The sequence below is a fragment of the Schistocerca piceifrons genome, chromosome 1 (genome assembly GCF_021461385.2).
Source record: "Schistocerca piceifrons isolate TAMUIC-IGC-003096 chromosome 1, iqSchPice1.1, whole genome shotgun sequence".
NCBI lineage: Eukaryota > Metazoa > Arthropoda > Insecta > Orthoptera > Acrididae > Schistocerca > Schistocerca piceifrons.
In genome coordinates, this window is record NC_060138.1 from 1,092,508,749 (window position 1) to 1,092,535,358 (window position 26,610).

A 26,610-nucleotide genomic window follows, 5' to 3' on the forward strand; every position below is an offset into this window, starting at 1 on the left:
TAGCGTACTGCAGTGTATGCAACCTGCACTGCAGCTCTCGCAACACTGGTACTTTACTGCTGTTGCTTGTATGGAGTTCCGAAACCTGTACAGTATGTTGCAATAGATAGAACTTAGTTAGAAATGTTTCTATTTCCTATAAGGTTGAGCTATCACTTACATTTCAACTCTTCATGTGGTTTTTCCATCTGTGAATCACATGAGTTCTATTTTTTTTCTCACAGCAGATACATGGAGTTTTCGTAGTAAACCCAGAAAATCTTAAAGGCATAAGAACTGTTAACAAAAAGCAGGAAATCTAGGAAAGCTTACAAATCTATAACATAATGCAGCGCTTCAGCAACCGTGAATTGTTAAATTCCCAGTAAATTCATAATTCATCATTCAGCCTTCACTTTCAAGGTAATTTTTTTTTTTAGTTTACCTCGGTTTCGATGCCAACCTATAAATTAATCTATACGAACATATATTAAACATTGAAATACATCGTCAATCTAATGATTTCTTAATAAGGAAAATCGTGATACACTTACTGTTTTGAGGGCCAAACGTTGGCCACGTCACAGAATAAAACTAATGCAGATTAAAGACGCATAATCATAAGATCATGTCTGTCAATACTAAAAACAATAAGAAAAACTTAGACGGAGCTACGCCGGGCCAGGAATAAGTCACACGTAAGCAACAAGGAAACTAGGGGTCGCGAGCAATTCCGCGGCGAGGCTCGGCCAGCGGCCAAGCGGAAGCGCAAGCGCTAGAGACAAGCTGTCTCAAAATTACTTAGCGCAACGTAAATTCTAAACCAAATGTGATAGGAAACAGTCCTGCAAACGGACAAACGCCTCTGGACAGAAGATGGACCATGACGTAGGTGAAGATGCTAACTGATATGTGGACACAAATGTCACTTTGGTACAGTCAGGTCCAGCAGCTGCATCAGATGTTGGCACAGCAGACTATTAATGTAGATTTCAGTGCCCCCACCAGCATATTGCCCTGTCAGTGCGATAGTTGCAGCAGTTCTTCATTTTCGCAGATGACACTGATGTTCATGGCTTTATGGTGAAAGAAGTCCGGGCGCACAGACCGTTGGCATTCCACAAACGAACGATGAGGGTGTTACCGATACAGCTGTTAATGGTACGCTAAGAGCTACGGACTGGACGGCCGCTGTGACAAAAGATGAACAGAAGTTTGTGTACCTCCTTTTTGAGGGTCCGCAGGAGCGATTGGACTTAAGTCATATCGCTGTAATTGACTGTTGCCACATAAATTGGAGCAGGAGTGGAGCTAGGGACCACTGGCACAGCTGGAACTGCTGACAGTGGCTGGGCAGGATGGACTGGCTGCTGGTCAGTATGCTCAGCAAGGGTTTGGTGGTGGTGGGATGCTCTGCCATATGACTGCAGCCATAGGGAGTAGTGGTAACATCGGGAAGAATCTGATATTTCAGGATGGTGAAGAGGCGAGAATTACCGCACCATCAGCTTAACAGTTCATGCATCAAAGTTGATTACAAGAATAATATACAGGAAAGTGGAAAAGAAATCTGAGTGTGTGCTAAATGACGATCAGTTTGGCTTTAGGAACGGTAAAGGCACGAGAGAAGCAAATGGTTCAAACGGCTCTGAGCACTATGAGACTTAACATCTGAGGTCATCAGTCCCCTAGAACTTAAAACTACTTAAACCTAACGAACCGAAGGACATCACACACATCCATGCCCGAGGCAGGATTCGAACCTGCGACCGTAGAGGTCGCGCGGTTCCAGACTGGAGCGCCTAGAACCGCTCGACCACTCCGGCCGGCCGAGAGAAGCAATTCTGACGTTGCGGTTGATAATGGAATCAAGAACGGGACCGCCGGACAGCGATCTGACACATCCGCCGCATCTTCGCTCCGATCTCGCCTCTAATTGTTCATTCAGATTTGAGAAGCAGGATAATCCATAATGTGGTAGTTCTCGAATGGTAGCTTCAGATACATACCAGTTATGTTACAGAGTCCTGTGGTCTATTTCGCTATATAAAAAACTGTGCATTTCCTCACTGAACAGTAGAACCCCACATAAGACTTAAGAGTTAGATTTCTGTATTGGTAGGCCATATACCAACTGTGCTCCATACCTCCATATCCGGCGAAGTAGGTTCCTGAGATTTCCTTTTCTCCATTCCAAATAAAACATATACAAATCTGGGGCGTGCTTGTATCCTTCTCGTCTTGCAAGGTTTTAAAGCGAAATAGCTTATAGCAAACTATGCATTAAAAATTTCGGATTAGTACCATTCATCGCCTTAGTTTCCACATCCGCAGGGTGGTCGGAACGTACTCTGGCCCTAGTAGTCTCGACCTGTAAGAATTAAAAGGGTTTTTAAGATTTTTGTCGATTTACATTCCTTGTCGCCCTTTACCGATTTACTTACTTACCTTCCCAAATGATGTAGTTATTTTCCCACATGTCTTTTCTCCCAGTAAAGCTGCAACACCTTTTCAGTTTCAGGTGGCTTCTTCGGACGATTCGGCATGGTGGACGTAACCGTCTGTGGAGACAGTCATTAAAGATCCACACGCACCACTCCCGGGGTGGTACAACACGACCGAGCGGCCTGGGAACGCGGATCAACCAGCGGTCTTGTCCGCCATCAACTACTCCAGACGACGGCAAAGTGTGCTCAGTGATTTCTCCAGTTTCACATATTCGTCTTTAGTGTTCACATTAGCTGTGATAGTGAATCATTCTTCTTGGAAATACGTAGTGCGTTTCGCGTCAGTGCTCTGAGTAAGGATGGTGAGAAGTATCTCCGCAGTGGGCGTGATACCTGCTGTAAAAGTGTAACGTGTGGCATCATTTGTGCCTGCGAAGTCGGCGGCGGCGGCAGAAGGGATGGTGATTCCCCGCGGCACGCAGTTTCGGGCGGCGGCCGCATGAGGCCGCCCTCTGCGGCTGTGGCGGCGCTGCATCGCGATGCCATGTGGCGGCCATGAGGGCCGACGGGGAAACCCCTTTCCCGCCCCTCTACCAAGGCCCACCGCCGTGTGCAGCCATGGACGTAGAGCGCGTGGACCCAGCCTTCTGCCGCGCCCTGCGGACCGATCCCTGCCGGCGGTCCATACAGGTAACTGTCAACACAATTTTACCGTCTTTGGTTTTTCATCTGTTTCCACCTGGCCAGTTTTGTAGCAACACTTTGCTTATATCGCACTGTTCACTGCAAAATGGAGATGATACGGGAGTGAAATCTCTAAAGTTTGCGCCACAAATATTATTAACCAAAGCAAACAGTAGATAGAGGCTGTGGCAGCAACACCTGTGCATTTCCTGTCTGGATACATTCAGACGTGCAGCCTGCTAACTCGCAGTATCGGGTTTGCGTAGTGGGATGGCGCACTTTGGCCGCTAATATAGAACTTTGTCTGTGCAGCGTCTTTAATTTACGCGACAATCAATCCAAACATTGAATACGGGCAAGATTGTTCAGTTATCGGCCGTTGAGGTCTTCCTAAACTGATCGTTCTCATTTACTGGATGAATAGAGTCTAGTTCATTGGCGCGCCGCGAGTTACGCTGCCTCTGGGCGTATACACGATTCTGTAATACTTCCGTGTGTTATGAAATCAGCGGATAAAAATACTTTGTGTGTGTGTGTGTGTGTGTGTGTGTGTGTGTGTGTGTGTGTGTGTGTGTGTGTGTGTGTGTGTTTTGCTGGGGGGGGGGGGGGTTTATGTGTTGCATCGCTTGCACGTGCCATCGACGAGGCAACAAATCTTGTTGCAAAACTGAGTCAACTTAAGGGCAACGTGCCATTCAAACGTCCACAGGAGCAGCTGCTGCTGCAGCAGCTACTGCTGCAGCAGCAGCAGCAGGATGATCCCCATATTAGAGTGGCACGGCAAATTTTTCTTACCTGTGAATTAAGATATGCTGTTGCAATTAAGCAAAGCACAGACTGTAGCTGCAGTACACTATGTAGTTCCGAAGATATAGTCAATAAGCAGGTTCAATTTTAACGGTCCATCGTAGAGGGTGAAAGAGCATTGGTAGCAATAGCTTTAGTAGTATTCATGATGATAAAAATTTCCTTATCATATATTCACTTTCCGTCAAGTTTCTACAGCAACTGATCTTCGGTCCTAATATTTTGTGTTGGAACAGTTTGATCTTTCACTAAGTCAACCCCCACGACGTTCCACTGTTAAAGAATAATTTGCTTTTTTTCTAGTTCAAGCTAATACTTCTCCAGTATTAGTATAACTTTCCACTTTAAAATTACATGTAACGTAGGTTAGAATATGCAGCGACTTTACTATAGCGGGCCGCCGCAGCTGCGCTAAAAGTACAAAGATAATTTTTGTCTGTTGATTTATAACTGTCACTTGACAACGTATTTCGCCCGTAATTTGATAAATCTTTGTTCCTGCAGTGTTACGAATTTAGATTTATATGCCTCCTAAAGGAAATCTGAGCATCCTAGTCGTCGTGAGGTACAGTCCATCCAACTTTAAAAAAATAAACTTCACTTAATCCACAATATATTCCACTCAATTCGTAAGTTACCTTCATATTAACTTTTCGACTGAGCACTTCAAAATTAATAACGTCACTTTTTATCCACTTTATTACAGTGAAATCATAGTTACAAATATCCACGTATCAAACATCAACAATGTGGATGAGTAAGTTTGCACCCATTCGTGACTAAAGCTGAACATGAACTCCCTCGATCTTTAGTTTCAACTCCATACAATATCTGTTCCACTTTTTAATATTCTTTCCATTATTTCGGCAAGGTTGGCAAAGTCGCTTCGGGACGTCTCCTTGGGAACTCGACCTTCGTTGTTAAGTTTCTGATGGCCGGTGACTCTGTGACGACGGAAAGACTTTCCCTTCCGCCACTGCAACACCCCCACCCCCCCTCGTATTATGAAACAGAAATAAACGTAACAAGAGAATACAATATTCATTTTATCATATCCAAACATTATAACAAACCTACAGTACTTACCTTCCATGTGTCACGAGGCGGGAACAAATTGATGGCACAGCGCTTCAAACACTGTATCATCACAATATTACATAAAAAGAAAATAAATCCTAGTTCAGTGGTGTTTGTTTCGTGAGCTCCTGGTCTCAGTTGGTCTAGCAGCACATAATCGGGTACTTTCAATGCATCAAAAAGTGATACCAATTCGATGCTTCACCATAGTCTTGTTGGTATGCCCATTTAAGCACTACACAACAGTAGGAATAGGTACTTCACTGTTGTTTAATCGATTCATATTATTTCCGTAGGGAGTTATTTCATATAGGTCCCTTTGACTTTCGATTTTTGTGTGTAAGGTTGATCGGTTATGGCACGGGAGATGTAACCGAGAAATATTTCAGTTGCATGTCAAAATACAAGCGGTAAAGGTTCCAGCGAAGCTTCGTAGGTGGCAGACCTACATCCTGTAGGGAAAGGGGGTGGGGGGCGGACGCAACGACGGGAGGTTATTTGGACCCATCTGGCACTGAGTTAACATTCGATAGTCAGCCAAGGCACCAGCATGGGGCCACCACGTCACGATAAGCCAAGGAGGCGAAGGCTCCAGGCCGCACTCTGGAAAAATCAGGCTAAGAATCTTCCCTGTTAGGCGGATATTTAGTTCGTCATGTGGTGATAGAATACCTCAGGAAGCTAGAAAAATAGTTCCAGAATGAAATTTTCTCTCCGCAGCGGAGTGTGAGCTGATATGAAACTTCCTGGTATAGCACTTGCCCGAGAAAGGCAACAGATTCCGAATTCGAATCTCGGTCCGGCACAAAGTTTCATTTTAGAAACATGATGATGGCCTTATACACCCATATCTGAAGGGGAAAAGACGCATAATAATCGTATATAAGGACAGACAGCCAGTATCAAAGCAGATTATTGAAGTAACAGTGATTGTGCATGTGCGTGCGCTTCTACTATAACACACAAGGCGAATATGTCCAGGTCGTAGTTACAAATATAGAAGAAAGAACTAGCTTTTCGGCTTAAATGACAACTTCAACAACATATAAATCTAAACGTTTTGACTTACTGGTGCTTATTTGTTAGTATTACTACCCATGTCAGGTAATACAATGCATCGTGTCAAGTGACATGTCATTTGGTATAAAGACACATGAAATATGCCATTTAATGCGATACAACGTGTCATTAAACTTCAGGTTGCATGCATCCCCAATATGAGACACTTCCCATTAGATGCACCCCACTCTGATACTTCATATTGTATATGCATCCCACCTGCAGAAGCACCTATATTCGTGTCTATTTGTTCTGACACCCCATTATCATACATGCAACAGGGATGTGTTCGGGAGAGAAAACAGAATCAAGGCCCCCACCCACCCAGAAATCAAATTGTTTACCATCCCTCCCCACCCCCCCCCCCCTCCAGGAACAAATCCAACACAGGCATTGTATCTCCGCAGAAACACTTGATTAGCTGTTACATGTACGCTCTTGGATTTTGGGCGCAGGATCAAGCACTTCAGCCTGTGAATTGCAAGTGCGCCAACGGTTTGTAGCCAAGAGCGTAATGCATTGAGAAACAACGGTTAAGTCATGAAATAGTTGGGATATTTCAAGATGTTTTGGTTTAAATGCCCTTGAAGCTACCAAATACGTCAAAAAACTCGTTCCCTTCTTTTACATCCCTAACTCTGCCTGGGACATACTCGTCTTTTTATGCCACCGTAGCAGTTGTGGATCTTGTTTTACTCTGGCGACGACTTATCCAGCACAGATCTTCTATTATATTTCGAGTCCTTGTGCTTTAGTTGGATAACGTTAGTCTGGCTCCTCTACGGTTGCCTACCTGGTATGGTTGAACCTGTACAGTATAGCCTACTGGATCCTCACAGCACGCCAACCTCACCCCCAAGTCAGGGTCACAGGCCTGCAGGAGGTTCTTGTTTTAATTATTTTTAATTTTTAAATTTATTTTTTATATTTTTAGTTCCTTGGTTTTATAATTAGAGTTGATTCACGCATGCTTGAAGCTGTAAGCGCGAACATATGAAAAAGTATCACAAATACATAATGCAGTACACAGAATAGCAACAAACATATGTACGATACTGAACAAAATATTAACTACTGTGGAAGTCTGTAGCAATAACGTAAGTAAATAGTTTCTATTATGTACAAAAATTTGTAATTGAGCGTATTAGATAAATACAATTACTTAAAATACTACCCTATCGCAACCTGGAAGGTTTGTGCAGCTATTGAAAAGCGTACATCATTTTATTACATCTCATTTTAAAATGCTTCTCATTGTTTATTTCAAGTATACAATAGTAAAAATTGAAAGTTAAGCAACAGCTAGTAGAGCAGCTCTCAAGACTTATTTTTGGTGCAGACTGTAGCAACAACTAATTCATAAGTATGAGAATGATTGGCTGAAATAAGCAGAAAAACTGCGAAACAAATTATGCATGACAAAATGCTATGAACTGTCCAATCACGTAAAAAAATTGTAGAGTTCAAGCATCCAGAATTTTTCTGTTTTTCTAAATACATGACGTGCAACTCTCATACATTGGGGTGGAGAGTGCCATAGCGTTTATAATAAAATGACATACTGGTTACTCATGCACACACATAACTGCAACCTGATTAAAATTACGTGATATTGACGTCCGTAACTTGCTGCTACAGTGCTGCCACATCGGCTACCGGCTACCACTCGATTATAGACGACATTCAAACACGGCGCAATTTTTAAAGTGACGACCACGAGATACGTCCGAAATGCGAGATGCTGCCAGCTTATTTTAAGTGACTAATGACGGAATTGGGGCAGAGGACGCATAATGTACCAGTGAATTATCCGAAGCTAATTACAAACTCGTGATGTGCAATGTATCCCATACGGCGATTAAAGCTAACCTCTGCGAGAAAACTCAAGACAGACAAAAATCAGTTTCGGCGCTAAAAGCAAACTAATTTCTCGCTGTCATTGGTTACTTGAAACTAGCCTCTCATCGGCTACACGGCCTGCGCATTACGAACCGATGAGTAGTCCTCGTTGGCACGTGGTTACATGAAAGATAGAGTAAATAAAAAAGGTCAGTACGATGATGAAAGTCAGGATTTGAAATTAAAAATTACATTCAAACCAATTAATTGAATTAAAATAATGAACTCTTTTGATTAGATTTAAAAATAAATATTCATTACGTTCGAAGAAGATGGAACCTACTACCTCCTAAACCTATAAAGACAGGCTTCTATGCTAACCATGCTCTATGCCACAACTATGGGTTCAGCAGTTACATTTATGACTACGGTGGCTCAGTCGCAATTATGAATTGCACACTTCAAAAATTCGGCCTCACGCAATTCGCGCGAAGCGTATCTAATGTAAGCTGATCTCCGTGGTTACCATGACCATACATGTGACACTAAATCGTGTCTTGTGCACAAGTATCCAGTAGTGTTCTGTTTTAGTGCTATGTATGATGACGTGTGTGTGTGTGTGTGTGTGTGTGTGTGTGTGTGTGTGTGTGTGTGTTTTTATATATATGAATTATGAAATAAATGTGCAAGGCCCATGATTCCGCACCCAAACACACGAAGTAAGAACGCGGGGCAAGGAATTGGACGTGGATTAACAATTTTGTCTTGTCACCATGTTGCTTTAGACCGCACCATCGTTCCATTATTAAAGCATGTGTGGTCTCTCTCTCTCTCTCTCTCACTCACACACACACAATTCAGCTTCTCTTTACCAGGTACACCATTCGTAGATTGCTTTTTTTCTTATTTATAAATGTATGTGTGATGCCATGTGTCTCCCTCCATATAAATAATTCCGTATATTATTACAAAGGGGCATGTGGGCATCTCAACTTAGTTTCATTTTTCTGGGAGCAGACGGTGCTGTGTTTCTAATAGTTATCTCTCCCTAGTACAAACTTAGTGCTTTCTAGGAAAGTATCCAAGATACCTCCAGGCACATCGATCTAGTTCTTACGCCTTAAAATTTCGGATATACTGAACTTACAGACATAGGTATCCTGTATGACCATGTCGTATCCTCATTTTGCCACATTTTTGACATTCAACCACATTTTTCTACATTTAAATTTTCCCACACATTTTCCGTAAGTGAAAAGTGTATACATCGCCTTACTACATAAATTACCGTCCAGCTGTGATACACAGTCCAATGCACCCTTAGTAACCACAAGCAAGAATTCCTTCAAATGTCAACACACATCACACTAAGTGCCAAAGCCAGCGCTAAAGCCTAAGCAAGTGTGTGGTTCGCTGTGGAGGTTGAGTGTTGATTATATTCTGTTGACAAAAAACGTGCGCGCACTCGCACGTGTCAGTTGATCTTGTTTCGTGAGCCGGCTTCTCGAGGGAGTCTCTGGTGGGTTCAGAATACTGTACTATGAAATGGAAGACCGGGTTTGAAAACTCTTCGGCACAATAACCATGGTACCTACTTTGCATAGCAGTACTGTAGGATTTCCAATGTGTGTTGCTCAAAATTTCACTTGAGTTTCCCAGTCACCGTTCCGTTTTGTCACTATTTCCATTAACGAATATGGAAAAGTGTTTGCCGTAACATCATGAAGATTCCATTTTGAAATCGTTCCTTCGTCTCTTCCTTCACATAAGCCTCAAAATATAAAGTTTGTTTTAAAATTAAATTTGTTGAACTGGCGAGAAACAAACCTTGGACTTGCTTTCCACTGCACCCAGTATAGGATACCGAGCCTTCGAATATGATTTCCTGCGCTTTTCATGAACAGAAAGAACTGTACACTTAACTCGCCCAACATACGTACCAACCTTCCTCACCTTGATTCTCTCTGTAAACGTTCGTATTTCTGTCTCTGCTTTGTCATCTATCCCGTCCACGACACTTCCAGTGCCAATAAAACAGGCATTACACTGAGTTTCACCGATGAAAATCACTAAACAATGGTCAGCTCACGACTGAAGCCTGTAAGGCGCATTAATAATACGCACCCCGGAGGAGTAAGTTTCAGACAATAATGGAGAAACAGTGTGTACTGTAGAGTAAACCAACAAGAATGAGAATGAATAGAAACACTTCAGCTGAAAGTAAAAACCTGATGGTCGTTTACCGTGTGATTTACATATCACTAAATGACAAAATTTTCTAACCCGTTAGGTTTTTTCGCTTCCTTTGACCGTTCCCAAATTCAGTTTGATGCTCTACAACGTTTCTTCTATCAAATTTAGCGTCAAATTGCCCGATCCTCAAATATGACATATTTTATAATGGCGAAAAGATTTTCGAAAAGAATGAATGTAACATTATCTGACGTAGCATTCTTTTAGGAAATTTTAATCACAGCAATGTCTTAGTACTCATCCGTTGCGGAAGTTAATTTCGAAGGAACCTTGAGGTGGTGTGAAATTTTATTGGTTTTCTTTACATCACGTTTGAAGCTCTTTCCGATGTGGGGAGAAACCAAGGTTCGCCACATCAGAGGCCTACTGCAGGGCTTAAAACAGTTTCTAGAATTCTACTAATTTTTAAGGCAACCCTTCTTTTGGAATTAACTAAACGCATGAAATAAAGATGAAATAAGGATGTAGAGGCCTATCTCACTAGGGGTAAGATAGATACCGCCTACAGGAAAATTAAAGAGACCTTTGGAGATAAGAGAACGACTTGTATGAATATCAAGAGCTCAGATAGAAACCCAGTTCTACGCAAAGAAGGGAAAGCAGAAAGGTGGAACGAGTATATAGAGGGTCTATACAAGGGCGATGTACTTGAGGACAATATTATGGAAATGGAAGAGGATGTAGGTGAAGATGAAATGGGAGATACGATACTGCGTGAAGAGTTCGACAGAGCACTGAAAGACCTGAGTCGAAACAAGGCCCCCGGAGTAGACAATATTCCATTGGAACTACTGACGGCCTTGGGAGAGCCAGTCCTGACAAAACTCTACCATCTGGTGAGCAAGGTGTATGAAACAGGTGAAATACCCTCCGACTTCAAGAAGAATATAATAATTCCAGTCCCAAAGAAAGCAGGTGTTGACAGATGTGAAAATTACCGAACTATCAGCTTAATAAGTCACAGCTGCAAAATACTAACACGAATTCTTTACAGAGGAATGGAAAAACTAGTAGAAGCCAACCTCGGGGAAGATCAGTTTGGATTCCGTAGAAACACTGGAACACGTGAGGCAATACTGACTTTACGACTTATCTTAGAAGAAAGCTTAAGGAAAGGCAAACCTACGTTTCTAGCATTTGTAGACTTAGAGAAAGCTTTTGACAATGTTCACTGGAATACTCTCTTTCAAATTCTGAAGGTGGCAGGGGTAAAATACAGGGAGCGAAAGGCTATTTACAATTTGTACAGAAACCAGATGGCAGTTATATGAGTCAAGGGACATGAAAGGGAAGCAGTGGTTGGGAAGGGAGTAAGACAGGGTTGTAGCCTGTCCCCGATGTTGTTCAATCTGTATATTGAGCAAGCAGTAAAGGAAACAAAAGAAAAATTCGGGGTAGGTATTAAAATTCATGGAGAAGAAATAAAAACTGTGAGGTTCGCCGATGACATTGTAATTCTGTCAGAGACAGCAAAGGGCTTGGAAGAGCAGTTGAATGGAATGGACAGTGTCTTGAAAGGAGGATATAAGATGAACATCAACAAAAGCAAAACAAGGATAATGGAATGTAGTCTAATTAAGTCGGGTGATGCTGAGGGAATTAGATTAGGAAATGAAATGTTTAAAGTAGTAAAGGAGTTTTGCTATTTGGGGAGCAAAATAACTGATGACGGTCGAAGTAGAGAGGATATAAAATGTAGGCTGGCAATGGCAAGGAAAGCGTTTCTGAAGAAGAGAAATTTGTTAACATCGAGTATAGATTTAAGTGTCAGGAAGTCGTTTCTGAAAGTATTCGTATGGAGTGTAGCCATGTATGCAAGTGAAACATGGACGATAAATAGTTTGGACAAGAAGAGAATAGAAGCTTTCGAAATGTGGTGCTACAGAAGAATGCTGAAGATCAGATGGGTAGATCACATAACTAATGAGGAAGTATTGAATAGGATTGGGGAGAAGAGAAGTTTGTGGCACAACTTGACCAGAAGAAGGGATCGGTTGGTAGGACATGTTCTGAGGCATCAAGGGATCACCAATTTAGTATTGGAGGGCAGCGTGGAGGGTAAAAATCGTAGGGGAGACCAAGAGATGAATACACTAAGCAGATTCAGAAGGATGTAAGTTGCAGTAGGTACTGGGAGATGAAAAAGTTTGCACAGGATAGAGTAGCATGGAGAGCTGCATCAAACCAGTCTCAGGACTGAAGACCACAACAACAACGAGATAATGGCTCATACTGCCGAAAGAAATTTTGTTTTCTGTGAAATGGGATCTACACGCCAAGCACACTAAAGTATAAAAGACTAAAGCTGCCACGAATGAAAATATAGTACCAAATGTAATCAATAAATGGCAAAGCTATTCAATAACCGTTGCTGTTAACCAATGACGGTTCCACTCGCATATTCCTCAGTGTTGCAACAACGGCCGGGGCAGCAGATGTTCGTAGCAGTTTGATTGGAAAGATACTTCGCAGAAGTGAGTAAAAAGCTGAAAAATGAAGGGAATGAATACACAAGTTGAGGTAATAAATGAATTCCTACAAAAACTCGTGCAGCACGGCAGGTAAGTCTCATTACTGGTAGATAACCCATGCCACAACTGGGCAGAATGTTTCTTCAACAGTTAACAGATGTATCGCTCCGGAATATGTGAAGGACACGATACAACAATCGAGACAAAGCCATTTATTGTCAGTAACATGAATGATTTTTGAAATGCACGACGTGAACGCAGAATGGCTATGTTCACATTTGTTGTGTTTATATTTCCAAGTCCGGTTGGACAAACGTAAGCTTCATGTAGTCCAGACAAGTGTGTATGAAAGTGAGGCCTGGTAAGGCAACCCTATTTCGAGAAAAGGTGTAAAAGCACAGGGCATCCCTGTAAGTTAAAAAGGCACATCTGGAAGAAAGGGGAGATACAATGGAAAGGATTCAGTAGCTGACTGATAGTGGTCCAATCCAAGTTTCACAAAGGCAAAATGTACTTTAGTTTTTGCTGAAAAACTAAACAGTGGCAGTTGAAGCTTTTCATTGCATTTCCACTTCCCCTAAGATTTCATACTACTACAATACAATGTCAACGATTTCCTTTGGAAACTACGAGTAGATCCGTATGGTCAGCTTTCAAATTAAACACATTAAATTGCAATTATGACAATTAGCTGAAATTTCCTGGCAGATTAAAACTGTGTGCCGGAACTCGGGCATTTGCCTTTCACGAGCAAATGCTCCACCATCTGAGCTACCCAAGCACGACTCACGCCCCGTCCTCACAGCCTTACTTCCGCCAGTATCTCGTCTCCTACCTTCCAAACTTCACAGAAGCTCTCCTGCGAACCTTGCAAAACTAGCACTCCAGGAAGAAAGGATATCGCGCAGACATGGCTTAGCCACAGCCTGGGGGATATTTCTAGAATCTCATTCTGGATTAATTACCTGGTATACGTATCGCTTTCCCTCAAATTCGTGATTTTGACTATTATCCTTGTATTTTTTTCAAGGCTCCGGTTTTACTGGCGTAGGAGGCGACAACACGAAGGTCGTCGTAAATTGTTACATGGCTTTAGGCTTAAAAGTCAACATCATAAACTTGATCTTACACTTTGGGGGGGATAAAGCACACTTCCAAGATCATAGCCGCAGCAACCAGTAAAGACAAATTATACGAGTCTCCAATAAACGGATCCGATAAAAATTTCCGGAGCAGTACTTCGCGTAATTTGTCTCGCCCAGCCGCTGCTAACAAAGAAACGTCAACGTGACCTCATTAAAAGGAGAAAAAGTGAACTTACAAGATATCGGCCCCAGCAAAATTCGCAGCCCGTGCGAAAATTTGGGTTGTAATTCTGACAGTACGCAGTTAAGCAAAGCTGTTAAATTTTACGCGCACCGTTTGTCACGCGCTACGCTCCACAATAATGCAGGGCAGTTCAAACGGAGTGCCAGCCTATTCGGTGATGTTGAAGGTGTGGAAAGAGGAGGATGCAGGTGTACACATCCGGCCAACGTGTTTTAAAATGTTACAAGCAAATACACGTTATTATACGAGAACAGCAATAGTACGGCCTTACGTGAGTGCGTAGTGTCAACATCATGCACATGAACTACCAGTATAATTTTAACAGAATTGTGATACTGATATTCTGCAGCTCTATAGGAGCGTCAAAATAAAGATGAATAAAGCTAACGTACTGAACTACTATGAAACGTAGTTAATGATTTTAGCTTCACTTAAACCGTATGGGCTTTAAAATCCAAAGAAAATAACGCACAACGGTGGTGCTAATAATGAAATAGCGCTCCTGTATTTCTATAATGATACTTACTCTTCTTACACTGCATTTGAGACTCGCAACATAAAAATGTTAAAAGCGAAGAGATATCTCGCACTAGATACAGGTTAGAAATCACATAGACATATTGAACAAGGGCTGTTATCAACGTCCAAGCAGTGTTACACAAACGTCCTACTCCGCTGTAGAGTACTTCGCGCTCGGCATTAAGCGGCTGCTGTGGGTGGACCGACTGCCGGTGCAACATAAAAGCTGTACATTCAGAAGGTACGGTAACAACTGCGCACTGTCAAATTTTCGTGCGGAATCGCTGTTTGAAGCTGATACTTTGCATGTGTGCTTCTCACCCCCACCCCCACCCTCTCCCTCAAATATGAGGTCAGGTACGTCATGTTTCCTTCTAACAAGGGAACCTCCCCATCGCACCCCCTTCAGATTTAGTTATAAGTTGGCACAGTGGATAGGCCTTGAAAAACTGAACACAGATCGAGAAAACAGGAAGTAGTTGTGTGGAACTATGAAAAAAATAAACAAAGTATACAAAGTGAGTAGTCCATGCGCAACATTGGAAACATAAAGGATAGTGTGGACTTGGAAGCGCCGTGGTCCCGTGGTTAGCGTGAGCAGCTGCGGGACGAGAGGTCCTTGGTTAAAGTCTTCCCTCGAGTGAGAAGTTTAAATTTTTATGTAATCAACTTCGCGCTCCAAATTTCCAGGACATGTTCAGATTTGCTTGGACACATGCAGGATTTGACGGTCTACGCACGGAAAAATTTGAAAACTTTAAAAACATAAGTTTTGGCAAAGCACAGGGAAAACTGTGCGACTGTGAAATTGTTGCATTCATTTGTTGCAGACAAACTCTTACGTTCTCGTCACTTTTTGGGAGTGATTATCACATTCACAAGAAAACCTAAATCGGGCAAGGTAGAAGAACCCTTTTATCCATTCGCCAAGTGTACAAGTTACGTGGGTCGACAACATATTCCTGTCATGTGATGCACATGCCGTCGCCAGTGTCGTATAGAATATATCAGACTTGTTTTCTTGTGGAGGAATCGGTTGACCTATGACCTTGCGATCAAATGTTTTCGGTTCCCATTGGAGAGGCACGTCCTTTCGTCTACTAATCGCACGGTTTTGCGGTGCGGTTACAAAACTGACGCTTAACTTATTACAGTGAACAGGGACGCCAATGAACGAACGGACAGATCATAACTTTCCGAAAATAAAGAAAATAAACTTTCCCTCGAGGGAAGACTTGAACCAAGCACCTCTCGTACCGCAGCTGCTCACGCTAACCACGGGACCTCGGCGCTCCTGAGCTCACACTATCCTTGATGTTGCCCATCTTGCGCATGGACTTCTCAGTTTGTATATTTTGCTTATTTTTTTCATGGTTCCACACAACTTATTCCTGTTTTCTCGATTGATCTGTGTTCAGTTTTTCAAGGCCTATCCACTGTGCCAACTTATAACTAAGTCTGAGGGGGGTGCGATGGGGGGGTTCCCTTGTAAGAGTGCGAGACTTCAGGCCACGGCCTGCAAAGTGAGATTTAGGGCGAACCTTCAGAGACGAAGAAGAAAGGGCGAAAGAAATGGTCCATTACTACACCGCAGGTAGAATGACACTTGTGCCGAGCCTCGAAGAAAAACGGTATTCAAGAATATCCACAATATCCACAATATTGTCAGGATTAGAAAGGAACTTGCGTGTGAAATTGAAATTTTTGTAATAGATATTCCTCGGGTTTTTTCCTCTTTTATGGAGTTTCTAGTTCTTACACAGTATCCTAAACATGTGAAGAGTTACCACAGCCTAACTTGAAACATTAAAGCTGCTTCCAGAAACGAAATACTTGGAAAATGAATCTTATTTCCGTTTCTTATTTTTCAGGTCGTGAAGTCCTGATGTGGAAAATTAGCCAGTCGTGCTCTTCCTGTGATTCACGTAGAGCGAAATGTAAAGCGGTGCTGAGCTACATTGACTGTCCGCTGTGGGAATTCCGTGGCTGCTTGTAGAAACTGAGCAGAAGTGCAGTCTTTTGAGAGGAGTTAGCGAATTGTCACTTGAAACAGAAAAAAGTGCTTGCACTCATAATTTACATGTAGTGTTTCTATGCAGATGCTGAAACGGTTTTATCATAATCTTGCTCTACCCACTGTTCTAAATAAATACTGGAATACCGTTGAAGTATGGTTTGATACTACGTTTTTACCAACACAAGATGAAGGAATGACTAACGAATCGCTAGAAATATTACCTTAACACCTGCCACTGTCTCAGCAAAATAAATTAATCTGGCCAATTCCCCCGCTGTACTTAGACGTGAGTTTATTTCTCCGCTTGCAAATGACCAGACAGGCTAAGGTCCGCAAATGAGACTTACGCAACACATACAAATATGAAAGTACAATAATATTTATACGACTATGTAGGTAAGTTCTGACAGAGTTACTGTGCATAGAATCAGACAGAAACGGCAACATGAAATGAATCTTGCAACTTCGTTCTCGTATATGTCAAGGTGCTGTCTTCCCGTATATTGAACAACGTCTAGCTGAAATCTGTCTCCGAAACAAAGTTGAACTACAGTGTTACTATAAGCCAACATTTACAGATTTACGAATTTCACGTGAGGTTTTCCTACTCCAGTTCAGTAGATCAAAATGTTTGATTCTGAGAGAAGTGTGGTTTTCACTGTAACATATTAAATACTCCTTGACTTCAATCAGAATGTAGATTCGTTATTGTCCTAGTAATAACGCTTGTTGTTTACACCTAAATAAACACTGCATGGTATTGTTTAGTTCTTCCATGAACATTCACTGGCGTGAGGGGAAAATGGTTGTCCAAAGTACAATAAACGCTTCTCTCACTTCAGATGAAGTTGCTAGCAGATAACACTCCCGAGATTTGTTACTTCGGCAGATGTTTCGCTGTCACTGGAAGGTGCATAGCTGGCGGTGAACTAAATTGTAAATTAAGTGCAAAATGCTAAGAGTTACAACTGCCACTTCACACCACCGTCCCATTGATAAAACCGCTTCTTCAAGAAAGTACAATCTCTCTATCTCTCTCTCTCTCTTTCTTTCTTTCTTTCTTTCTTTCTCTGGACTCCCAAGCGATAATTTGACTGACGCACTGTGTAATTTACTTGAGAACTCCTGCTTCCGGAATAAATCCATACTTCGGCCCTCATAGCACATCGTTTAACAATGGCTGATCCATTCGATCGACTTCCACAAAGAGTTTCATACAACTGGGTTTATACCGCCGCTGTATTCAAGTCTCTTATGTTGAATGCATTTGTCTACTTAAACATGGTCTGTCAGTGCACCATACACACAAGTTTTGCGATTTAAAACGCCCACAATTCTCTTTAAGACTTCCTTCAATCTTCGAACTCCGGTTGTTTCCTGCATAGAACTGCTTGCTAAATCTTCAGTTCCTGAATCTTCTCTCCTGTTCCTTCCCTCTGATGCCTTCACGTCCGTGCTGAATTTAGATATTTTGGTGTCTCTTGTTACAAACTTCGTTATTTATTGCAAGAATGATGCCGTGATAACCTTCTGCCAATTTCTTCACTCTGTTGGTCACTGCTTGCCAAAGGTGCCTAAAGGTGCCGCCACTGTCTAAATACGTCAGTTCGCTCTCCACATCACACCACCCAGGTGTTGCCACAATGAAAATGATCTCTCTCCACAAAATACAACTATTCTTCACCGCTAAGAACCTTTCTCATCTTCCCAGTCAGTCCTCAGATTTAAACATCTTCCCAGTCAGTCCTCAGATTTAAACATCTTCCCAGTCAGTCCTCAGATTTAAACATCTTCCCAGTCAGTCCTCAGATTTAAACATCTTGTCTTCAGTTGCCCAAACATAATATTTCGTTTATCCTTTCCAAATTTCACCACCCTTCGTTACTACGATGATAAAAAGTTATTTGTTCACTAATAATCTCGCATGTCCCTATCGTCCATTTATACACTAACCCCATCCCACATTCAACCGTCATTTCCATTGCAATAAAATTTACAACGATTGTATTTCAGTTATCGTACTAATTTCACATTGGCATTACAGAAGAATCACGTGTAACACAGCATACATACATTCGTTACTTATCCTTAAATTTCCGTCGATACATATATGATGACATAAAAAATAAGATTAAGTTGAATTAAATCATAACATACTGTCTACGCTAAAAATATTGTTCCAGTTGGTGGTGGAGAAAATCCGTCATAGTGCCCCTATGACTTGACGGCTGAGAACTGTTTTCGCAAATTTTTAGTATGTTCAGTTATAGTTCAGAACACTTCGGTAGAACATCAGGATCTAAATGCAAAAACTACACGTACTTTTAAAATTAAAAAAAAAATTAAATTCCGTCCCTACAACAGCCCCGATATTATAAGTTGCTGTACATAATTGTTTCAGCAGGCCACAACTGGTGCAAAAATTGTCAGAAGTCCAAATAAGTGTTCTGTTTTTTTAATTTTACGTGTACACAGAAGAGTTGACGAACGTTATTTCTTCATGCTATTTTGTCAAAACTGACAGATTCAGCCCGTGGCCTTGTACAAAATATACGTTGGCTCTTACACAGAAGATTACAGCAACCAGCCACTTTGCTGTCATCTTCTGTGTAAGTCAACATACATATTTCTTATTGTAAATGGCACTGGCTCAACATTATGAAGTTAAACATTCAAAGCTGGAACGTAGCTAGCGCGGCGTAAGATCCAACATACAATTCGGGGGAAACGTACAGTAAAAATAAATATCTAAGAGACCTATCTACGGCTAAGCCTTTCACTTAAAATATCTTGGCCAGAGAAGCCCACCATAATCTCTAAAGAATAATTCATCTGAGCTACTGGTTCCTTCATACACGCATAATGTTAAGCTACATTCAAACAAAACACACGTGGGTCCGCATATGCGGAGGGTACACAAATAATACAGTACAATGGAACACATTGTACGTAAAAAAAACAAAAAAAGCAAAAAAAATTGGTATATCAACGATGGTGTTTCAAAAGTACGCAACTTTAGATGTGCATTATGATGCAACAACGAAAAAACTAGGAAAACTCCACTATTTCAAGGGGGAGGAGAGGAGGAATACACCGAAAAGGTGATCGCATGTCAAATCAATACATAACAATATTTTAATAATACTGTGCACTCTGCACAATGAGTTGAAACTATGCTGAATCACAGAAATGTTCTGTTAAACTTATCAGTTCATAGGGATCATGTACTTCAGTTTCCGGTTTGGCCAGAGCTATACAGCCTTCATAGAACGACTATTTTCCAACAGCTTATGGGGGTCCAATATGAAACTGAAGTATTTTGAAGATCGATCAGAATGAGCTTCTTGCAGAAAATGATAAAGGGGTACTTTCGTAGGTTAGAATCCGGAGCTAAGCACTTTGTTTTGAAGTCAGTCAAAAGCAAACAGCATACGTCGGAAATCAGTAATTCCGACCACAGACAACAGGCAATACGGAATATAGTAAAACGAGCGCTAGGAAACCAGCCACAGAACATGGTAACGCAACTGTTGATCTCCATGGGAAAAATCAAAGCTGTACGTTGAAAATGCCACTCTTGTGAAATTGGCACAGGAGGAAATATGTAATGCATCACAAACACAAAGTATTCTTCCGAAGTGATTTATACGTGCTGCTGTTATGCTGCTCCGTAAGAAATGTGATAGATACGTTAGTAATAGGAAGATAATTCACTTCAGATATTTTTCCAATATTTTATACAATGTGATGTATCCTAGAACAGTATCTTCTCACCTGAGCTACAATACTATCCTCAGCAAATCAGTTTGGATCTCAGAAGAGTTGATCTACTGAGAATGTCATTTACATGTCTACTTACCAAATTTTACAAGTATTCAATAATAAAATAGCGCCAGTTGGTATTATCTGCGACCTATCGAAGGCATCTCACTCTGTGAACCACAGTATTTTCCTACATAAATGGGTACTGATGGTATAGCCAAGCAATGGATGTCACATCTAAGCAAAAGTATACAGAAAGTTGAACTGTGTAATTCAAACAATGTAGTCTAGGGAAAAGAGTTTGGAGTCTGACTGGAAGGAAATAACATATCGGGATTCCCCGAGGCTCAATCTTACGTCCACTATTGACTCTCGTATATGTAAATGATCTTTGGTGTAGTATACAAGCAGAATTAATTCTTTTTGTGGATACCACTAGTATTATGATCAATCCAAGCATGCACACAGCAACAGAAGAAATGGTAAGCAGTGTTCTTAAAATTATCATTCACTGGCTTTCTGCGAAAGGTCTTAACCTCACTTTAAAAAGACACAACAGATCCAGTTCTGCACATCTAGGGATACTACACCAATAAAAGGTGCAACACATGAGTAAATAATAAAAGTGGTGGAAACTTGAAAATTCTGAGGTGTCCATACTAATGACAATTTAAACTAAACAAAGCACATTTTGGAACTCCTAAAACCTTGCAGAAGCAAATCGGTAATTTGGCATATTTTACATGTATTTACATTCAGTGTCGTATGGAATAATGTCTGGGGTAACTCATCTTCGAGAAAGTAAGTCCTCGGTGCTCAAAAAGGGTAAGAATAATAGGGATAGTATGGTGTGCTCATCCAAAATCTTACCAGTAGATACTTGCTGAAGGAGCTCGGCTTTCTTACTGCTGCTTTGCAGTATATATATTCCCTCATGAAGTTTGACGTAAGTAATCCACTGAAGTTCAAAAGGAACACTGCTGTATGTAATGACAGTACCAGAAGAAAAAATGAAATTCTTTACTCCACGCTAAGGTTGTCTAGCACAAAAAGGGGTACACAAAGCCACAACTGAAATTTCTCATAAGTCACCCAGTGATATAAAACGTCTAACAGACAGCAAAGCAAAATTTGAAAGAACTTCAACCTTATAAATGTTTAGCGTGTAGTCATATTTACGAATTTATTTGCGTTCTGAATGTAAAATGACGTGTTCCACAGCATTACGAACTATTGTGCAAATGACTGCTGGAATATGAAACTTAAGATGCAGAAGGAACTAAAGCAACCCTCAAAAAACTGCTGCACTCCTAACACTGCTCTCCTTGTAAAAAAAAAGTAACAAATTACATTCAACTTGACTTTCCGGAGGCTTACCAAACACAAGGAGAAAACACTGCCGCATACAAAAAGCAATAATTTGGTGAAAGATTACGCAACACTCCGCAACATATTCAATGACGTACAGTGTCACCGATTATCGAAGAATCTGCTATACAAGGTAATCAGTCAGATTCAATTCGTTGCACACTCTTAACCGAACATTTGCAATTAGCTCTACAGTGGGTTAAAAAAAAAAAACAATAAATGAGCAAAATGAGAAACAGGAACAGCATAACAAGACGAATGTGATGTTGTGTTTTACTAACGTAGTTCTGTTAATCAAAACTTGGGAGACTAGGTAACAGGAGTGGCACAAGACGCGAATGAAATGTGTACAGTGACATCCTACAAAGTACATAAAGGACGCACTATGACAAAAACTTACGCAAAAAAAACTGTCTGCGATGTACTCCGAATATAGTAGTGTTGACTTTATTTTTGACTAAAAAGTGCGTAACAGGCCACCCTGTGAAGCACAAGCCATGCATTAATGCAGTTTCAGGCGAGCAGTCACTGCAACATAGACCCGTGTGTTGCAACCTTCTGTATAAAGTAAAAAACCAGTTTAAGGTATGTATTTAATTTTTATACAGATAAAATGCTTCCCACCGAATATGACAATGTAACAGAAAAATGTATGGTTTAAAATACATGAAAACGTTTTTGAGATGGTGACTCAGGAAAAGATCTGAACAGGCCTAAACAGTGACAGGAACTCTTAATTTAAATACGATAATAGTGAAGAGTATTCATTAACCAGCAGCCACATGCTTAAACTGTGTAGCAGATTTCTGAATTCATGAGCCCTATATGTGATACATTCGTATCGATGTCTCTTCGGTACGCCGACGGTGGTGCTTTGACTTCGCAGTTTCTGTGGCACGCCCGATAGAGCACGTGACTTCTGGTCTCACTCACGACGCCGCGCAAGGGCAAGGAGAAAAATCTTTTTTTTTTTTTTTTTTTGGGGGGGGGGGGGGGGATTGGAGGTACAGCGATGCCCAGTTAACCTAGCAGCGGAAGCACGCGAAGGTTGTGCTGGACAGTGAAAGCGTGCTGGGTTTATAAAGGAATGGCCAGTGGACAGAAATCACGCCCTGCTAGAAAAAATAAAAAACCTTCCAGAAGCTGGTCTAAAAATATTTACATTCGGCACATGTCCCTATAGGTCGTCCCAACAGATGTAAAACACAATTCAGTCTGAGAACTCTAAAAGAGAAAAAAGTTACCACACACAGCAGCATCTAAGAAAAATTACGTATCTAAGAGAAGGAATCACTTTTCATCTTTCCCATCACTCACAACACAAATGAAGTTAGCAAATTAATCATCAATTATTAGGCTGCTCCTTTGTTCGAATCGCGCACAGCTAACGTATTGCAATCGCCTGAGTTGGCGCACTATCAGTTTATGCCGGAGGAAAGCACACCACTCAAGTTATCGCTGGCATTCCTGTTTGATTTGCGAGTAAAAGGGACGCACAAATGATGTGGGCAGCGGAACTCCCACGATGGCTAGTAAGTTCATTGGCCTTTCGCTCAACTGTTATTACGCAAAACAGCAGATGGGAGCTCACTATTAACTTCCATTGTATGATAATAGTAACTGCCACACGGCTAAGCAGCAGGTAAACCTCTGTCAAGCACTGTTGTCGCGGAATATAATACGGCGTGATCACATTCAGTGGTACATAGCAACAATGGAGAGTTCACAAAAAGTGACGACCTTTACACATGGCTACTCACCACATAGCCACCCCCAAACAGGAAAACCTGACGCCTTTAAAAGTAAACACACCCCACTCCTTACCATCCTGGGCATCCTTAACGTGTTGACGCTGGTAGCGAACTGGTCATCAAAGATACCGCCCAAGGCGTCTTTGTTCTGTCGCGCTTGCGCGCCGTGTCAAATCCGACAGTCCGGAAGTCACGTAATCTCGTGGCGTGCCAAAGATACTCAGTCAAGGCTTACTGTGGCTTACTTAAAATATCAGTCTAGTATGACGTCTGCCCAGGTCCGTAACCAAAGTAGAGTAGCAATTTGTACGGGACTTTCGCTTTTTGGTTTACATGCGAGGCTTGAATTGACTTCGTTAGTACGATTAAATGTCCATCCTCGGACCTTCTGTTGCGGGGAGATCGTTGAAACATACATGTTTAACAACGTTACCAACGTGCGTTGCTGCGCGCGACACTGAAGTTTTCAAGAGCGCGTGTGATCTAGCTGTGTGTAACAAAACAGTGATCACTGGTGGAACACTATTATGCTTAACCTTTAACGATACATAGAATGATTAAATACCTAGGAAAGAGATGCACGCTTACCGAAAAGAACTGATGAATGCTTTGTCAGCAGTCATTTTTATTGGCAAAGGCTCTCTTACAGAGTGTGTATGGCAGCTGGCAAATTACCCAGCCGTGAAAGATATAAATAGTTGTCGCCAAGCAGTTCGGTTTTCAAACTTCGTGGCAGATCAAAACTGTCCGACCAGTACGAGCCTGTACCTTGCGCCTCGTGAACAGTGCTGTTAAAGAGTGAGCTATTCAGGCACGACTTCGGCTATTTCTCACAGCTTCACTTCTGTCAGTGGCTCTTGCTTTCCAGACCTCATCTGATAATTCTTTTCCTTCTCTGTTTGAACTTCGATAGTTAAAATTTCATTTCGGTTATTCATTCCCAAAGACGGTGTGTACTCCAGATGCCCGTGTTAAGAATTTCTAATGACATGCCACCAAGATCTTAATTTCTTTTAAATGATTTCGTTAACTAGTTCAAATGTAGTGATGTAGTGATGTTGAGAAGCAGCAGTCTGGAGCACCCGTGAAACAAAGTACGGCCACACTGCCACTACTGTTGACAGCCGTCTCCTCGACTATGTTGTAGGATTGGGGTTGTCTACCTGCGACTTCATTTACTACCCCATGGCACTTCATGGACACAGTTCGCAGACCGTTCAGAAGGCGGTGTTGCACGAGTGGCATTCGATAAAAACAAACTGAGTTCGTTCGCAAATCTCATCTCAATAAATGTCACGAAAATCAGAAATGCAGCTTAATCTTTTAAGCAGACGGGTGAGATCAACAACAGTACTGAAAAAATCTCTGGGTTTCAGAAAGTCGGGAGCCCTCTACATTTCCACGAAAGACTGTTCGATACTAGAATAATTAAGAATACCCGAGTAGCGCTTGTACCCGCTCTACACAGCAGTTAACTTTATCTAAATGGGAATTCCATGTCAGTTAAATGCCCTGTTCAACCCGATCAACTCAGGTTTCTTTCAGGTGTAGAGCATTCAGTGATGCTGATAAGAGATTGTACTCTCCAAAGACGAAAAGGGTATATCACATTTGTGAAAAAATGTACTGGTCTGCAAAGTTCGTAAATTGTGTGGAATTCAGCGAGACTGTCTAAACATAAATGACCCAATTCTGGTTCTAATACAGATTCAGCAATGAAACTTACGTAATACAAAACGTAATGTGTAGTGCTTTTTACTGATAAGCAACATGGTGGGTTCCTAACAATTTGCGCATAAAGGTCATTGACCTTGATCTTACACTCTAAATATCGTAGAACACACTACCTTCACTTTCTTTAAAAAAGAGTTATATTGTTACAGCATGATATAGTCAGGGTAAATATGAAGATGGCTCACCAAAAGCAACATATCAAAAAGTTGTTAGAATAAATAAACTATCAAAATGCGGTAAGCAAGTATGGATACAGAATTAAATGCTCACTATGTAGCGGAGTGTGCGCTGATATGAAACTTCATGGCAAATATAAATTGTGTGCCGGACCGAGACTCGAACTCGGGACCTCTGCTTTTCGCGACCAAGTGCTCAACTGACTGATCTACCCAAGCACGACTCACAACCCGTCCTGACGGGTTTACTTCAGTCAGTACCTCGTTTCCCACCTTCCAAATTTAACAGAAGCTATCTTGTGTAACATACAAAACTAGCTCTCCTGGATAAGGGGGCGTGAGTTGTGCTTGGATAGCTCCGTCCGTAGGGAATGTGCCCTCGAAAGGCAAATGTCCCGCGTTATTCTCGATCCGGCACACAATTTGAACCTGTCGGGAAGTATCTTCTAGGATAGTTTCATCCAGAGGAGCATCAAGTAGCAGTTCCTATTATTTTGATCAATAGGTGAACATTTCTTGCTAAGGACAGCCAACTGAAGATCTTTATTTGAGCCGATCATCATTAACTTGTTTCCTGTGTGTGTGGATTTTGTGCTCAAACTGCAGTGCATACGTACTGTGTCGTGTTTAGTGGTAGTTAGTAAAAAATGACTGGAAGTCAAAACTGTATAATTGCGATCCATTTAGAGGTGGTCATACGTGAGTACCGAAGAAATTGAGGGCTGTTCAAGAGTGGATGGGAAATAAATAAGTGTATTGCTAGGCAGAAAAATTTGCAGCAGATGTAAAAGTCAAATATCGCAAAACCCGTGTGCAGGTGTTGCCTCAGCTGTGCTACTTAACGCCAGAGAACCCCCTGCGGGTCCGGGGTAAGAATAGGCCCGAGGTATTCCTGCCTGTCGTACGAGGCAACTAAAAGGAGTTTCAACCGTTTCGGCCTTCCATGTGATGGTCCCCCTTGGGGTTTGACCTCCATTTTTCAAAATTCAACAGGAGTACGAGCCTTTTGGGGAAGGACACCTTACACGGTGTACCACTGGTCCTAAGTGCACTAAGACCTTGGCACTCAGCATTGTACCGGCGTTGTAACCATACCCACTATTCCTCAAATTGGGCGTCAACGTGTGATGGGTTTTCCAAGTTACGCCCATAGTGCATCTCCATCTGCCCCAGCGATCATGATGGACTTTCCATGGCACCAGAAATCCAGCACAGTAGCCAACCCGTTGTGGTGGGGTCGTCATGTACCCTCTAGGTTGTAGCCCCCTGACAACACAGGGATCGTACTGCCGATACCTGAGCTGCACCCTCCCCACGTCGGCCAAGGAGTAGATGCCC

General features: G+C 41.8%; 1 protein-coding gene across 1 annotated transcript in view; it reads left to right on the top strand.

Annotated features, from left to right (window-relative positions):
- Positions 1-26,610, top strand: part of LOC124777853 (rap guanine nucleotide exchange factor 6-like) — a 611,356-nt gene that overhangs the window by 386,395 nt on the left and 198,351 nt on the right. The window contains exon 3 of the mRNA XM_047253392.1: positions 2,495-3,116. Within this exon, the coding sequence (XP_047109348.1) occupies positions 2,982-3,116 (135 nt within the window). The 5' untranslated portion in view covers positions 2,495-2,981. The remainder of the gene's footprint in view (positions 1-2,494; positions 3,117-26,610) is intronic.